This window comes from Zeugodacus cucurbitae, chromosome 5 (genome assembly GCF_028554725.1).
Source record: "Zeugodacus cucurbitae isolate PBARC_wt_2022May chromosome 5, idZeuCucr1.2, whole genome shotgun sequence".
Taxonomy (NCBI): Eukaryota; Metazoa; Arthropoda; class Insecta; order Diptera; family Tephritidae; genus Zeugodacus; species Zeugodacus cucurbitae.
The window spans coordinates 13,089,145-13,108,146 of NC_071670.1; the positions used below are offsets into that span (position 1 = coordinate 13,089,145).

General features: G+C 29.9%; 2 protein-coding genes across 5 annotated transcripts in view; one reads left to right on the forward strand and one right to left on the reverse strand.

The window, feature by feature from the left end:
• Positions 1-8,526, forward strand: part of LOC105218037 (hormone receptor 4) — a 35,279-nt gene extending 26,753 nt beyond the window's left edge. Inside the window, 4 exon segments of the mRNA XM_054231930.1 lie at positions 14-162; positions 251-1,885; positions 1,969-2,090; positions 2,796-8,526. Of these exon segments, the coding sequence (XP_054087905.1) occupies positions 14-162; positions 251-1,885; positions 1,969-2,090; positions 2,796-4,730 (3,841 nt within the window). The 3' untranslated portion in view covers positions 4,731-8,526.
• LOC105218040 (putative GPI-anchor transamidase) overlaps positions 1-19,002 on the reverse strand; it is a 114,233-nt gene that overhangs the window by 77,422 nt on the left and 17,809 nt on the right. The gene's annotated exons all lie outside the window — the stretch shown is intronic.

Genomic DNA, 19,002 nt, shown 5'->3' on the forward strand with positions numbered 1-19,002 from the left:
TTCTTCCTCACAGTTGCAAGGGCTTCTTTAAGCGCACCGTGCAGAACAGACGCGTCTATACCTGCGTAGCCGATGGCACGTGCGAAATAACCAAAGCGCAGCGCAACCGGTGTCAGTATTGTCGATTTAAGAAGTGCATCGAACAGGGCATGGTGTTGCAAGGTACGTGCGCCTACATACTTACATACATCTAACTGTAAATAAAATTAAAAAAAAAAATTAAAAATATTTCTTATTTCTCTTCACATAGCCGTGCGCGAGGATCGCATGCCGGGCGGACGCAATAGCGGCGCCGTCTACAACCTCTACAAGGTCAAGTATAAGAAACACAAAAAGTCCAAGCAGCAACAACAGCAACAACAACAGCAGCAATCACAGCAACAGCATATGCATTCACCACACCATCAATCGCCGCTCTCACCACATCATCAACAGCATCTGCTCTCGCCGCAACAGCATCTGCATCAGCATCAGCAACAGTTGGCTGCAGCCGCCGCAGTCGCTGCCGCCGCGCAGCATCAACACTCGAAGCTTATGAGCGCCACGCTGGGACAGGGTGAGTTGAAGCCAATGTTCTTGGGTCCATCCATCAAGCAGGAGCACCTACAACAGCAGCAGCAGCAACAGCAGGCTGCCCAACTCCATTCGCCACATCAGCAGCAGCTGCATTCGCCACACCACACGTTGCACGGCTCGCCACATGGCGCGTTACCGCCGCACTCAGCGGCCAGCGCGCTGCACAGCCCGCTTTCTCATGGACCACCCTCTCTACCGCCACACACCTCCTCTTCATCCTCATCCTCGTCGTCGGCTTCATCGGGAGGCAGCAACAGCAGCTCACAGCAACAATCACACCATGCGCTGCACTCGCCACATCATGCTCTAGCGCATGCGCATCATCTGCAAGCGAACGCGTCACATGCGCCGCCGCACTCACAACAGTTGCATCAGCAACAACAGCAGCAGCATGTGCAGGCGACGCAGCTACAGGAGACTGCCATCAAATTGCCCTCGCATTTGGTTAACGGTACAATACTTAAGACTGCCCTAACGAATCCCAGCGAAATCGTGCATTTACGACATCGGCTCGATTCCGCCGTGAGCTCGTCAAAGGATCGCCAGATCTCGTATGAGCATGCGCTCTCCATGATCCAAACGCTGATCGACTGTGATGCCATGGAAGATATCGCCACATTGCCACATTTCTCCGAATTTCTCGAGGATAAATCGGAGATTAGCGAAAAATTATGCAATATCGGTGACTCCATCGTACATAAGCTGGTATCGTGGACGAAGAAATTGCCTTTCTACTTGGAGATACCCGTTGAGATACACACCAAATTGCTGACGGATAAATGGCATGAGATACTCATACTCACCACAGCGGCGTACCAGGCGTTGCACGGCAAGCGCACGACACCCAGCACAACGACGCCCGGTGGCGGTGGGTCAACCACAGCGCATGCTTCTTCCACCACCAGCTCGAGCGGTGGTCGGTCTAGCGTAGGTGCGACACCACATTCGCCCGCCTCAGCCAATCATCATCACAATCACCATCACACGCATCATATGAGCGGCTCACCGCATGCCACGAGCAGTAGTCTGAATTTGCCACACCAGCTGCATCATCATCATCAAATGCAGACTACAACGCCACCGCTACAGAAGGAGGATCCCGAATTTGTGGATGAGGTGAATGCTCATCTGCTGACGCTGCAAACGTGCCTCACCACACTGATGGGTCAGCCCATTGCTATGGAACAGCTTAAGTTGGACGTCGGTCATATGGTGGATAAAATGACACAGATCACCATCATGTTTCGGCGTATTAAACTCAAAATGGAGGAATATGTGTGTTTGAAAGTGTACATTTTGTTGAATAAAGGTGAGTTGTAGTGGTGAGATTTTCTCTTGAATTGCATCAGAGGTACTACAATAACAACTTAACTCATATTTTTCCATTTTTAGCAGAAGTGGAATTGGAGAGCATACAGGAGCGTTATGTGCAGGTATTACGCACGTATTTACAACACTCTTCACCGCAGAATCCACAAGCCCGTCTCACGGAACTGTTGTCGCACATACCAGAGGTGAGTTGAGTGCAAGAAGCCATTGCAATACCCATGCATACCGATGTCAATGGTCTTATGAATCAGAAATTATGCCGCGTTTAGCGGGAGCCGTCCATCTCCTTGTAGACATTAGTGAGAGGTTGATTCCTTCTGATGCTTTAGCAGTTATATTATATTATTCTTCTATTTCTATTATATTCTTTAAACAAGCTTCATAAATCTAGGGCTCAGTTGGTATATCCATGGATCCAAAAGCGAAGTAAAAATCACTTCTAGCGGGAGGCTTTAGGATAGGGACTTCTGAGATGTCGACCCCTCAGACAAGAACTCTAGACCCAAAGGTTTTGTCCCATGCTGCAGAACAGGCACATTTATAGATACTTTAGATGTCGAGCCCTTAGAAAAATTTTTCAGCTCTACAACGCAGGGGGTTGTCCAGTATTGCAGAAACAGTGACTGTTGGGGCTAATCCCTCAAACAAGCTTCCCAAATCTAGTATTTTGAAGTATTATTCAGCTCCTTATGGACTATCCGCTGATGATACGTAGTCTAATCGTTGATCTATTTCTTTTGGTTCATACAAAGCTTGCATGTCTAAACATCCTTCTCTTTTGGGAATGTTATTCTGATCGTACTAGCGAGACCCTTTATAAACTCGATATACGCACCTTAAATAGCACATTTTTATTTAACCCCTTTCTTTCTTGTTCTTAACCCCACTAGATTCAAGCTGCTGCTAGTCTATTGCTCGAAAGTAAGATGTTCTACGTTCCCTTCGTTTTGAATTCGGCCAGCATAAGGTAGCAAATGCTTGAACGTGGACTACTGCCGATCGATGATGATCCGCCTAAACCGAAGCGATTGATGATTATACAACAACAACAGCAACAAGAACGAGAACAGCAGAATGAAGATGAGCAAGGAGAGCCAAAAGTAGAACAACAACAACATTCGAGTAATTTAATGAAAGCGCGTAGACGTGCTGCAACCGAAATGGCTGAGCGCCAGCAAAGACAGCAAGAGGATTTACAAAAGCAACAACGAGAGCAAAACCAAAAGTCAGCAACGGAACAGCAACAACAACAACAACCAGCAAGATTTTGCCTACCCATGTTGGAGTTACCCAGAATCAAAGTGGAGAACAACGTGCAACAGCAACCGAGCTACTCAATGGATGAGGACGAAGCCGATACGGATGGGGAAGAAGAGGAGTTACGCAATATGGAACAAAGGCAACAACAACAACGACAGCAGAAGCAAAGCGCCAACGAGTTTACACCTATGAAATCACCAACAATAACGCATTTGATGGAGCCAACCACATCGATACTGAAGACCTCATTGCTGGCAGGCGCGGCCGCAACACTGGCAACGCTGACGGCAGCCGCTGAGCAGGTAAATCGTAAGGCGCAATCGCCGCAATCGCATGGTGGTAGAGTGAGCGCGCGGGCATTGACTGGACGGCAAACGCCGGTGGCGGATAATAGTCTGACAGAGAGTAAAAGACTGCAAGCACAACAGCAACCACAAATACAACAACAACAAGTACAGCAACAACAGCAAGAGCCCAAACCCACAATGCCTTATAAGTCCATATTGCAAACGGCGCTTATGGGTGAGCGGCCGCCACAGTCACAAACGCCACCGACGCCGCTGCCGCCGAAATTTATGCGCGCATCAGGCATACAAACCGCTCCGCCACCGCATGTTTTGAAAACCGCAGTTACGCTAGCAAGTCTCAGTGAAATTGCGGCAGCGCGTCAGCAGCAGGAGGAGGAAGAGCGCCGTTTGCGCGAGCAACAACAGCAAAAGCATTTATTGTTACAACAAACACTGCCATTGAAGAAGAAGAAGAGTTTTCTGCAACAAAAGCTAACTGCAACATGCAGCATGTTGACGACAGCGGCTACGTTACTGCAACAACAACAACAGCAGCAGCACCCGAATACAATCACTATACTGCCAGTGGAAGCCAGCAACAACAACCACACTGCCAATTCAGCCGCAAATGCCGCTGCAACCACAACAAAGTTCGTATTAAATAATATAAGCGCGGGCGCGAGTGGCGCTAGCGTATTGCGTTGCACTTCAACAGCAACAGCCACAACAACAGCGACGACTACACGCTCCACTGCCACTTTTGTAAACAACATGCGACGAAGCGCATGCGCCACAGATACCGCAAGCAAGAACAATAATACGAAAAATGCTGCCAACAGCTGTCAAGCGATCGCCACACAAACCATAAAAATACCAACAGTGCGCACAGCGACGGTGACGACGCAAACGCAAACCGACGAAATGCATGCCGCCACTGCTGCAACAGCAACAACAAGCGGTGCACAGACAACGTTGCACGCATTAACGGCAAGCAGCCATGTAATCACGCGCAAGCTAAGCTCTGCTCTACAACAACAACAACAAGCAATGACAAGCGCGCCAGCAACAACATTGCTCTCACTGCCGCCGCAAGCGTCGATTGCGACGCGCCGCGTCTCGCCACAACGCCAAACCACATTAGTTACTGCCAACACAACGAATGCGCACACGATTAGTGCCGCTCCGCCCACAACTACTGCCACAGTCACTGCCACCGCTGCCCCGCCCTCCACAGCTGTTACTGTTGTTGTTTTTAAAACATTGTTACCTGATGACTGAATTAATTAACTTTTTTTAATTATTAGCAAAGCAAAAGAGAAACAGCTTTTTATTTGCAGAAAGCTCACCACATACGAAGTAAGATTTTTCATTCGTAATATCGCGTTAACCATTTTGTTTACGAAAATTATAGATAATTGTCATATATGTTGTAGCGTTTAAGCATCACCACAGCTCCTATTGAAAGTCCTTCTCTAATGCATGCACATTAGTAATGAAAGCTTAAAGAATCCATATACCTATTATTTGATGTATTTAGGGGATTTGCAATTGGGTTTGGAGCGAAATTTCGTTTGCACTATTATTGGAACTGCAAAACTCTCTCTCATGGAAAGAAAATGTGTCTCATAATAGCATTGAGAAAGCTTTGCGATATAGATGAAAGTTTCAAGTGAAAGCAGCAAAGTAGTTTAACCGAAGCTTTCTTAGTTTTTGTATGTATCTGAAATTATTATTAAATTCATGCCGGCAGTTTTTTTAACATATTTAAAATAAATTTTGAAATAGAAAGTTTCAAAATATTGCATGAAAGCTGCACAAAAATCTTTTCAAAGTCTCTTGCAACAAAATTAAAAAAAAAATTAATTTTTGACTTTTTTTCTTTTTCTTTTGAAAAGTTAGTTTTTGAAATTTTATATACAGCTGTTCTCAAAGCTTTTTAAGGTAAAAATTACTTTCAAATTGAGAGAGAGATTATAGAGAGCTTTTGGAGTTTGTTTTAAAATTTTTTTTTAGTTTTATAATTTTTTATGTTTTTTATTTTAAAAATTAATTTTATTAAAAAAAATATATTTATTAAAATAAAAAATTCTTTTGAGTGTTTATAATTACATTTATTATTTTGTTTGTTAAGTTTAAATTTATTTTTATTTTATTTTAATTATTAAAAAACAAGTTATTTGGAGATATTTTATTTATTAATGTAGGTATTTCCAATTTTTTTTTAATTATTTAAATATTAATTTTTTTAATATTTTAATTTTTTAATAATTGTTTTAAACCTTTTTTTTAATATTTTTATTTATTTTATGTTATTGAAAAAATTAATTTGAGTTTCTTTTAATTTCTTTAATTATTTTAAACCGTCATCATTATTATTTTCTGAAACTTTTTTAATTTTTATTATTTTTATTATATATTATAATTTTTTTATTTATATTTTTTAATATATATTTATTAATTATTTTTTATATTATTTTATATATTTATTTTTATTTAATTTCTATAATTTAATAGAATATATTATTTTTTTCGAAAAATTTTAATTATTTTCCCTTTAATGCACCATTAATATTTTTTTTTTGTAATATTGCAAACTAATTTATGCTCCAGACTCTAAAAATTATAATTTATAAATTTTTATTTTTCGGAACGAAAGAAAATCTTATAGACATAAAATTGAGTTTTTGCTTCTGGTTAAGTCAAAATAAAATATTTTCCTCATTTTGAAATACAAAAAACAATTACAAATCTGCTTGCTGGCTCACATAAACAGCTGGAAATTGCGCAAAACTTTGACTTTTAGTATATTCTAATGCTTTTTTTACAAAAAAAAAAAATAGCAATTTATGGACTTTTCAGTGTAATTATTTTTAAAAATAATATTTAAGCATAAAACAAATAAAACCGCAAAGTCGTGGCAAACTACCACACAGGCTTTGCGGTGAAGGACAGATGGACTTTTTAAATGTTAATAAGAAAATAGTGTGTAATTTTTATACTAAATATATACATAAATGCATATGTAAATGCCAAGAGTATCGGTGGAAAAAGTGGAAAAAAAATAAAAACAAAATTTTGGAAAATATTTTAAATTTTCAGAAAAAAGCTTTTTTTCACTTTTTGTAGGAAGAAATAAAATAAATATAACAGTAAATTATGTCTATTTAGCATAGAAAATAGTTGCTAAGTAAAACAATGTTAATTAATGTAGTAAAAGTATAATTAAGAAAAGCAGTTGCATAAGCGGAGTTAAAATTATAATGAAGAAAAAAAATTCATTTTTAGTGACTTGCAATTATTATAATTTAATAAAAACTAGCAGAACGCATAAAAAATGTACTTGTGTTAGTTTTTAAATATGTGAAAGTGAAAAAAATTGATTATGTGCAGAAAATTGTTAGTGTTAAAAATGATAAATTTAAGAACAATTAAGGAAAAATTAAAATAATTATTAAGAAAAAATTAATTAAATTTGTAATTAAATTTTAAGAAAAAATTAAAATAATTTTAAGAAAAAAATAATTTACTTTTAAGTAAGAAAATTTATGCAAAAAAATACTATAAAATATAATGTTCAACAAAAATTATGTGAATTCAAATAAAAATAAATAATAAGTTTAAAATTTTTTTATAAAAAAATGTTGAAATTTTTGTTAAAAAAATATATGAAAAAAAAATCTGATTTACATAAAAAATTATAAATAACAATTGTAAATGTAATATTTGTTTTAAAAATAAATTATGTATTAAAAAAAATTGATTTATGTAAAAAAATAAACGTTTAAAAAGCACTTAGCGCCCAAATGTATGCAATTAAATGCTGTACACTGTCATTTGTTATTTGTATGTACGTTAGGTGAGAAAGTAAATGGAAAATTATTAGCCAGTAAGCATTGCAAGCATATATAAATACCATACATGCATATTTAAAAGCAAATAAATAATTAAGCAAAAAACGTTGTATTTGTAACCTAAGCATTTGTACAATACTACTTGAGCGTTTCTTTTCACTAAGCGTTTGTCGTTGTTTCGTTTTTTTTTTTTTGGTTTTTGTTTTTTGTTTATTGGAGAGCGAAAGTGCAGAGCCGTAAGCTAGAACCAGCTAAACCACGCCCACATGCCTAAATGTATGCATACACAAGCCGTTATATATGTTTGTACATAAATGTATGTATATAAGTAACTGCATATATGTACATAGAGTAAGTGTATGTATGCTGGCATATACATTTAATTATAATATTACATATGTATGTATGTAGTTGTTGTTGTGTGTGTATGCCAATTGTAATTATATATACATAGCAATGTAATTCATCTGATAAATTTAGTGTGTTAAGCGTGTTTCTTTCCTATTTACTAAATGCACACACACACATGCATACACATTATACACCAATATGCATCTATAGCATTTAGTGTAAAGAATAAACTATACAAACATACATAAAGCGCATATAATATTAAGTAAATGCCTACAAACACACACACACACACACATACAAAAAGAAAATGAATTAATTAATAATTGCATAAACATACATACATACATACATGTAAGCGCATATTTACATAAACATAAGCGTGCATATATAGATATTAACATATGTAAGCAAAAATTATGCATATATATACATAGAAATTTACAAACACACACATATATACATACAAACATGCATTTTAATTGTAATTATAATTATATTTAATTATTAATATATATATGTATTTAAGCTAACCGTTAATTGTGTTGAAGCATATACATACTATGTTATATTATATATACATACATACAAACATATGAACATAAAGAATTACCATATATACCTTTTATTAAGTAAACAAAAGCAAATTAAGATTAAAACAAAAAAAAAACAAACAAATTTAAGCTGATGAAATGCCGCCTATGTTGTATTCTTGTGTAAAGTGTTGTAGTTAATTAAGTGTTTGCTTTTAATTAAAATTATTGTATTTTTTAATTGTTTAAATGTCTGTCATTACTTACATACATAGAAATACATAGTACATGTGCATACCTACATACATAAAATACATACTAAATACATACTAAATACATACATATTATATGAGAAAAAAAAGAAACAAAAACCTATTGCATTCAAGCATTTTTTTCTGTCACTATACATTACATACATACATACATATAAATTGCATACTTATCATATATGTACATGTGCTTATACTTAGCTATGTACTACGTTTAGTCTTTATAGATTTGTCCTTCCTAATGACCAAAACTTTGCTTAAGCACTTCATTTGTCTAATTAAACAACGGTGTCGGGGTGGGTGTATTAGTGCGCTAAAACAAAATTTGCCATAAACTAGTAAGCTTGCAAGCTTTCACTGAATTCTAAAATAGTGCTAGAGCTTTCATTGTTGTTAGTAAGCTTTCATTATTATTGAGAAGCTTTCATTATTGTTAGGAACCGCCAAAGAGTTTTCACTGCAGCTAGAAGAAAACTTTCGCTGAAGCTTGAAACTTTTCACCGCCGCTAGAAAGCTTTCACTACTGCTAGAAAGCTTTCACTTATGTTAGAAAGTGTTCACAGCTGCCAAAAAACTTTCACGGTTAAAACGTTTTCATTACTGTTTAAAAATTTCAACGCTGTTAAGAAGCTTACATTACTGTTAAACAGTCTCAGCGCTCTTAAGAAGTTTTCATTACTGTTAAACAGTTTCAGCGCTTTTAAGAAACTTTCATTGCTGTTTAAAAGTTTCAACACTGTTAAGAAGATTTCATTACATTCATGATTTTCCTTGTCTTGTCTACAAAAAACCGCTTGTGAAAGCTTTTGGTAATATTGAGCCTTCGCTTTTGGTTGTTGTTGTATTTTCAATTTGATGAACATATTTAACAATCAATTCAGCAGGATTTAAAATTTCGAATATATGCAAACATTTTTACGCTTAGAGCTTTTCGGACTTTCACTTTCACTGGCGTTATAAAATATTTTACGCCTTTTGTTTTAATATAATGTTGTTATAACTTTGCTTAGAAAGTTTATCTAAATATTAAATAATACTCAATTTCGTTAAAACAAAATAAATTTCTTCGAACTAAAAAAATATATATATTTATCTAAGCTTTTTCTAAAGACCGATTTTTTCGAGAATTTTCTTGCATTTGAAATTAATTTTTACCATATTAGATATTTTAAAAATTTTCTTGCATTTTAAATCAATACTCAATATTGAAAGCTTACAATTTTATGAAAGCTCAAATTTAAAATATATGTGCTTTTATTATTCGTTGCTTTCACAAGGAGCTTTTTACACAGCTGGAGTGATGAAAGCACAAGAAAATTATAAAACATGAAAGCTTTATGAAAGCTCAAATTGAAAATATTACGAAAGCTTTTAAAACCAAAACCAAATTATGTTGAGTGAAAAGAAGAGCAGATAGAACAAATGCAAAGCTTTAACTATATGAAAGCTCTAGATATGGAATAATACTTGAATAGTAATATAGTAATTCATAAAATTTTGTTTTTGCATTCGTTGAAAATTTTGAAACATGAAACCAAGTGAAAAATTCTAACTTTTTTCGAATAAAAAAAAATCAAAAGCTTCCACAGAAGCATGGAAGTTTAACAAAATTCAATAAATACAGTATTATAACAAATTGTTAATGAAAACTCATTGGCTTACAATTATACTAGTGCACACCTTTGATTTCTATCTCAAATTTATAAAGTCTGACTATCATTACAAGTCTGTCTAACGTAAGCTGCCTCGCATATACTCTCATAATTTTCATATAACACGATAAACCTTTGAAACCCATTTCAAGCAACTAATTTTAATTTCAATTAAACGCTCATCTCATAGCTTGTCATACACTCAGCGCTCAAACATACTACGCTCCTAATGAATCAATGTCACAACCTCCAAACGTCATAATTAACACTCTTTAGTGCAAGCACAAATCATTTTTACGCCACTCACTCTCGACCAAGCTAGTTTATAAAATTTTTGAAAGCCATTTTCACTACAACACTAGTCCGCATTCTACAAATAATTCTTACGTTACTCATTTTCAACGCTTTCGCTACACCCAGCGCCCCAGAGCAGCCGACACTTACTATTTACTATAAAACTCTAAAACTCTACTAAAATCTGCTACTGTGGTAGCTGTTTTAGCCACGCCTTAAGTTTGTACTGTATTTAAAATATTATATTTTGAATTATTATTTTAAGTTTTTACTGTATTTTGTAAAAATATTATGTTTTCAATTATGTTTCCACTCTATGCTGATTATTGTGTGTATGTATTTTAATTTCTATAAATTTTACAAAAAAAACAATCACAACAATAATAAAAAAATTGAAGTGAAAAAATAATAAATGTACTTTTTACAAAGTTTATTTGCATTGTGTTTTTATTTTTGAAATGTAGTAGATACAAATGAAAACCAATTTTTTTAATCAAAATTATGATTTTTTTTATTTATTTTTTTAATATGTGTTTCGAGCAAATATAATGAAAAACCTTCATTTCAGCTCAAAAAGTAGTTTTATAACTTTTTATTTGGTTTTTTTTCGAAAGAAGCAGTGAGTGAAAGTTTAGTTGCTGAGCAACATGTTGCAAGGTCATAAAAAAAAAAAAACATTAACAACGAAAGTGCATTTCTTACACCATTTAATGCTTATTTATACCAAATTTATTTTAATGAAAAAAGAAGGTTATGAACGTTTTTTTATATTTCGCCTCTCTCATAAATTCTCACTCATTTCTCCACCACTGTTACACACTGCCTCTCCCTTTCTAGATCCCACTTCATCTCTCTCATTCGTACTCCCATATATATATATTCTTTCCGTATATGCATATTCTTTCTAACTACCATCCCATTTTCTAAACTTTATTTAATAGAAGAACTGTAGAAGAAAAAAATCTATTGAGAACCAATTTTCAAAATCAAAATTTTTTTGATTGAATTGCATCTATTTCATATGAAGTTTATGAACGCTTTTTAAGTTTCGCCTCTCTATTAAATTATCACTCCATTCTTTATCGCCGTTGCACATTCCCTCTCTTTCTATATCCTACTTCATCTCGGTAATGCTAACGCTCTATATATCTCTTTCTAACGACCGCTCTTCCATTTTCTAAACCTCATTTAATATAGAAAAATTGTTGTAGAAAATATACAAATGAAAAATAATTTTTAAATCAAAATTACGATTCTTTGTAATTACTTTTTCAACACTATAATTTTTTGAAATAATTTATTTCAATGAATTTCGTGTACTTCATATTCAATTTATGTTTCGCTTCTCTCTTCAATCTTAATATTTAATCTCTACCACTGTTACACACTCCCTTTCTAGCCCTCACTTCCTCTCTCTAATTCTTACTCACCATATATCTCTTTCTAACTACCGTACTGCAATTTTCTAAACCTCATTTAATATAGAAAAATTGTTGTAGTAAATATACAAATGAAAAATAATTTTTAAATCAAAATTACGATTCTTTGTAATTACTTTTTTAATATTATATTTTTTTTAATAATTTATTTTAATGAATTTCATGTACTTCATATGCAAATTAATGTCTTGTTTCTCTTTTAAATCTTATTCTTAAATCCCTACAACTGCTACGCACTCCCTTTCTCTCTCTCTCTCTCTCTCTTTCTAGCCAACATTACATCTCGCTCATTTTAACGCTCTTTTTATATCACTTTCTAACTACCGCGAGCGGTCATTGTCTAAACTTCTCTACCTATCTCTATCTCTATTTATGTCACTTTCACTGTAACCCTCACTCTCTCTTTTTCGCTTTTATCAAGTAAAGTATTTTGCGCTAGTTTCAGTGATAATTTCATACATTTATTTATAGTATATCTATCTAGTTGGGCTATTATTATGTTCAAAATTGTGGCAACGCCAATAAATAATAATTTTTGTACAAATATTTTCTTGGATGTCAATAATGTTTTAATTAATTAAAAATGTTTTTTTTTTTTAATTCGTAAAGGCGATATGCTTAAAATGGAAGATATGCTAAAAATCAGTCACGTTATTTTTTTTTACTTTTAAATCTAGCTTCTTTATTTTTAATTATTTTTATTTCAAAACAGGTGGCAATTCTAAAAAAATATATAATAAAAACTAAAGTTTCTATTATGTATATACTTCTACTTAAATTTTCTCAACCTCTAAGAAAAAGAGTTACATAAAATTTATTTCAACGTGCTCATCAACTGAGCATAAGCAAAAATTAGCGCAGCTCACAACCAGTTTCTCTCTTTAGTAGCTTACATATTAAGCAATGACAGCTAACTAATTTCTAATTTTTCTCTTAGAATGTATGTGCTTCTAACAGTAAAATATCTCCCACTCTCACTTTTTAAATATTAAATTAAAAAAATAAAAATTACTTGGAAAAAAATAATAAAAAGCAAATAAAATTATATATTTAATATGCAATAAACTGAGAAACAGATTATATAATATAAAAAATATATATTAAAACAGAAATTACATAAAAGCATACAATAAATTACGTATGTATGTATATAATGAACACAGTAAAAGCAAGAGTCTGATATATAAATGCCTTGACAAGTTTTTAAATAAAAGCACCAACATAATTCGAATACACTGAGAAAATAGTAGAAAACATGTGAATTGGAAACCAAAAAAATATGAATTTAGCACTGTATTTAAGGATATTAGGCACGGAACATAAAAATATATGCAGAACAAATATTTATTAGCAAAAAATTAGTATAAAAAAATTTAAATAAATATGTAAAATACAACTATAATTAAAAGCAAGTAATTGTTAACTGCCAGCAAAGCATTTGTGGCAGCAATAACGCTCTACTACATATGTACATATAACTGCATACATCTAACGGCATTTCAGCGTTTATTTGTGCACAAGTGTGTTTAGTACCTATAATAATATAATATATTTATGGCATTAAATAAGTATATTTATTTCTGCGCTAAATTATCAGCATTTTACTTCAAATATGGTTTTAATACGAAATCTAAATTGCATAAATACCAATCACACTCAATTTACGCACTACACCAACATTTGAGAACATTTAAGTTCCTCTATTTTACTCATTATTAGCATAGACATGAACCCATTATCGGCGCACGCACCTGAAGTACATTGAAAGAACAAAACAACAAACGTTGAGAGTGTGTAAATTGTAATTAGAAATAAATATTTGTAAATCACTTTAATTAAAACAATTTCTTGCATTTAATTGTTTGTGTAAAATTTACTGTAGATTACCACCAAAACGTGCGTCAAGTGTTATTGGCAAAGAAACAAATTAGAAAAATCACATATATAAAAAAATAACACTAAGAAATATTTATAAAGAAAAAAATAAGAATAAAATTAAAAAAAAAAATTTAAGAACAAAAATTTTAAAAATTAAGCATAAAATGTAAAAAAAAATTAAGCATAAAATGTAAAAAAAAAAATTAGAGAAATTTATAAAAATTATAAACAATTTGAAATGTGTAAATAATATACAATAAAATAAATATAAAATTGCATTAAAATAAGTAAATTTAAGCAAAATAGATAGCAAAATTTTAGCATAGTAATGATTTTATTTATAAACAAAATTGAAGAGAACAGAGGAAAAATATTTGTATAAAAAAAAATTAGTTAACATAGCGCAAGTTTATTATAAGCAAATAGTAAATGCATTCAAACAAGCTCGGTTATAAGTTTACTTATAGATTTAAGACATTAAACGAATTGGTGCTCGCGATATTAAAAGTAATTATTAAGAAAAAATAAAAAAATAAATAAATATTAATAATAAAAGAAAATTAAATTATAAATAAAGAAAAAATAATTATTAAAAAAAAAATTAAAAAAATTAAATAAAAAATACTTACTAATAATAAATAAAAAAAATATTGATATAATATAATATTTAAGCGCAACTAAAATTATAATTATATATATACAGTTAATTGCTAAGCACTACGCATAGGACTGAAGTAAATACACAACAACTGTAGATTTTTGTATAAATACAGTTTTAGCCAACTAGTTAATAACACAACAACACCACAGATAATTTCCTTGGTCATTGAAAGCAATCGCGAAAGTCAAATGAGTAGCAAAGAGGAGAATTTTTTCTTTAGTTAAAAATTAATATATAATTAATTTTTGAGAACTTTACGTAATTTACAAGCTGCAAGCTTTTGTTACTGACTGAAAATAAATGTTAACAATGTGAATAATAAAACTCACACAACAACGCAACTGAGCGTAGAGATGCGCTTTTAAAATGTACTGACCAATGAGCGCGCTTTAAAACTCTTTGCGCGCTAACGAAAAGCTAGCTGACCAATGCGCGTGCAGCAGTGCTCTTTAAGCGGTGTTTAAGGGGTTAGGTGGGTTTCGAAATTTCAATATTGGAAAAAAATTCATTATTTTGTTAAATAATACAATATGTTTAAAATATTATACAAAAATTTCAAATTAATACGAGTACAATTCTAAGAGGTAGACGCTTACGAAGTTCCGACCAACAGGCCACGTCAGTTTTTATTTAAAACTTTAAACGTGTTTATCTCAAAACTCAATTTGTTTATGTTGTTGAAGACGATTTCTCGAAAAGTTGTGAAGCGATTTTGTTTAAATAATAGTAATATTATATAGTTATTGCATGAAGGATTTTATTTTTATTTAAACTAATTTATTTGAGCCAACATATGGCAAAAATATGACAACAAAAATTTGTTTGTTTGTGCAAAGTTTGTCCAAAATTCAAATTTTAATATATATTTTTTCATTTGTTCATTAACTAGTTTTATCCATTTACTACCGAAATATATTTGAGTCATAGATTTTAGATGAACCAATAATGAGCTATGCTGTTCACGGCAAAATCATTTTTTTTAGACATCGACTGAGTTTTTGGAATTTTTAAATAAAAATATCACAAAATACTTTTCAAATATGTAGTATCTTTGATATGCTGAATTGTTTAATTGAAATATATTATTGTATATATCAAAAAAAAATTGTAAAATTGCTCTTGTTTTCAACATTTGAAGTTCATCTAACCTCTTAACTGAGAGTGGAGCATTTCAATCAGGATGAACTATATATGAATGAGATAAATGAAATTTTGTATGATTAGACTTTTATGCATATTTTTACCGAATGTTATTTTTTTCAGAAAATATAGACAACACTTTATTTTATTACTTTACTTTACTTAAAATACTTAGTATCTCATTTAACGCTTCATTTACATTTAACAATCTCTCTCGGAGCTCTCATTGAGCGCTAAATTCACTCAATGCTACTCATTTAGCAGAGACACACACCTAACCATACACATAGACATACACCACACTGTCAAAAATAAATTAGCAATAGCAAAAATATTACAGTTAGTAACTAAAAATATATTAAATAATAACATTAATAATTAACTATAATTTAATTGCTGCAAATGGGGCATTATAATGTAGCTACTCAAAGTACATGGAAATAATAAGAGATCACTCATATGACTGATGATAATGTGCGATATGTACGCAATATATAGTCTAAATTAAAGGGGAAAAATTATGCTAAAAATATATATAAATACAACCCTGCATAATATGAAATATGGTGATATAAGCGCACTAGAGTTTATAGAGAAATGCACTACACTGAACGAAAATATGCGGCAAATTTGTAAGTCTCACTTAAACTATCACAATGCATTTATACAAATGTTTGATTATTTGAAAAACATTATTTGAATAACATAAAAAATAAATAAATAAAAAATAAATAAATAAATATTAAATAAATAAATATAATACTAAAATAAAATATAAAAATTTGTAAGCTAAATAATATATTTGAGTACCTATGTTTGTAAGTGCAATGGTAATTTGTAAATAAGTGGTGAGTGGTAGCAAAAAGTATTAATAAAATTTAAAATTATTTTAAAAATATAATTAATAAAATAACAACTAATTAATAGCAATTTTTAAAAATATTTACTTATAAATTTATTTACAAAATTTAAGTAAATTTACATCAAAACGCATTTAAACATTTGTTAAAGTAATTTTATTGTTAATTAAGGCGTTTTTTGCAATATTGGGGGAAAAAAATATGTATGTCTAACGAAAACCGTTTTAGTGCAAATATATTAAATTTTTAAAAGAACAAATCGCGCGTGCAAGTACAGTATGCATAAAAGCAAATATTTGTATTAAAAATTGGCAAAAATGGTGTCGACAGAGCTTAAAAGTGTGTAAGTGTTTAATTTTAAAATAAATAAAAAATAATATATACATGTAAAAAATAAAATTTAATGGTATAGAAAAATATAAAAAATATATAAAATTATATAAAAAATATAAAAATAATATTATAATTTTTTTTTTTGATAAATTAATGGAAAAATATAATAAAATAAAATAAAAAATATAAAAATATTATAACATAATAATTTTTTTTTTGATAAATTAATGGAAAAATATAATTAAATAATATAAGATAAAATAAAATATAAAAAATCTAAAAAAAACTATAAATAATATAAAATAATGTAATAAACAATTTTTTGATAAATTAATGGAAAAAATATAATAAAATAAAATATATAAAATTATATGAAAAATATAAAATAATATAATATAACAAATATAAAAATATTATAAAAAGAAAATTTTATGATAAATTGATGAAAAAAATATAACAAATCAATAGAAGATAAAAAAAGTATATTTTTAAAATTAATAAATAAAATGACAAATTCAAACAGTAAAAAAGTAATTTATAAAAATACAAAATTAATATTATTAAATAATAAAAGAAAAAATCTTGAAAATAGTTGAAAGAAAAAATAAAAAACTCATAGAAAAAAATAAATTTAAATAATATAATAAAATTTAAAAAATATTATATAACAAAAGAATATAAATAATTATAAAATAACACAATATAAGTAAGTATAAAATATTATATAAATACATAAAATTATAATATATATTTATAAAATATATAAATAATAAAAAATATAAAATAATATTAAATTAATAAATAATATAAAACAAAATTTTCTCTACTTTATATAAAATAATTTTAAATTTATATATAATTTACTTTATGCTTTTTCGTTTTAACTAGCCATTAAATAAATAAATAATTATTAATATGTATGTAAGTAAACGTTAATACTAATTTTTTAAACAAAAATATGCAACTTTATTTAAGAAATTACACAAACAAAAAAATTGAGAAAAAACAAAAAAAAAATAAAAAATAAACAACATAAATTATTAAAAAAATAAATAAAATATGTTAAGTAAAAACAATATTAAACAAAATAATATATGATAAGTGCTAGAAAATGTTTGCACACACACACACATTTAAAGATAGTAGCAAAAAAGTAAATAATGGAATAAAAAGTATAAATTAATTAAATTAAAAAAAGAAACAAACAATTTTGTAATGCAACTGCGCAGAGTAGTACGTTTGTTAGTTATAAGCAAATAATAAATCCAAAAAAAAATTAAAAATAATTTAAGAAATATTTAAATGAAATAATGAAATAAAGAAAAAGTTATTATAAAATTATATATATATATAAAGCATAACATTTAAGAAATATGAATTAAGCTGGAAAATGTATTTACGCAAGAGAATGATATGATTAAATTTATTATTGAATTGTATTAATATTAATATATTATTATGACATTTATTATTATTATTATTATAATGAGAAAAAATGATGAAATAAATAAAGATTTAATAAAAAAGAGCAGTTAATAGTTTTGTTTATTATAACTACAAGAATTGAATTGAGTTTCGGCTGTGTAAATGTTGAAATGCCATATTTAAAAATTTTTTTTTTGATTTGTATCAAAATAAAATATATCGCTAACAGAAAATAATGCCACTCCGTAGAGAAAAAATATTTCAAAAATTTTTCTTTGAAAAATAACGAAAATCAAAATTCTTAATCGGTTCAATTTAAACGATTTATATCGAAACAAAATGTGTCGTCACCAGAAAATATCGGTTTTTTGAATATTTATTCAAAATAAATTTAATATTTTGTGCAATTAAACTAAATATGCAAAATTTCCAGTACATATAAATTTATTTATTCGAAAAGTATCGAAAATCAATTACAAACTTTCAATCGGCTATTATTGTCATCCAATTAGGTTGATTGAAAATTGCAACAAGTTGCGATATTAAGCGACTGTTAGTGGTAAAATTATCAAATCGTAAAGAAAACGATTTTTAGTCGATTTTAATCGCAACAAGAATTATCAAGGCAAGAGAATTTATATAATTTGAAGATGAATAAGTAAGGGTGCAAAACATTTTATATTTCTTAAGGAGAGGGTAAGGTTTGACAACTTTGTTTTTCATTTTTTATTATTTTTTTTCTGAACCATCAATATCTCAAGAATATTGTGTTAAAGTTTTAGGTCATTCCAGCTACCTGCGCTGAGTGTACAAAACTTTTAATCGATTTTCCCAAATATGTCATTTTTAAAGTCGGTGACCAGC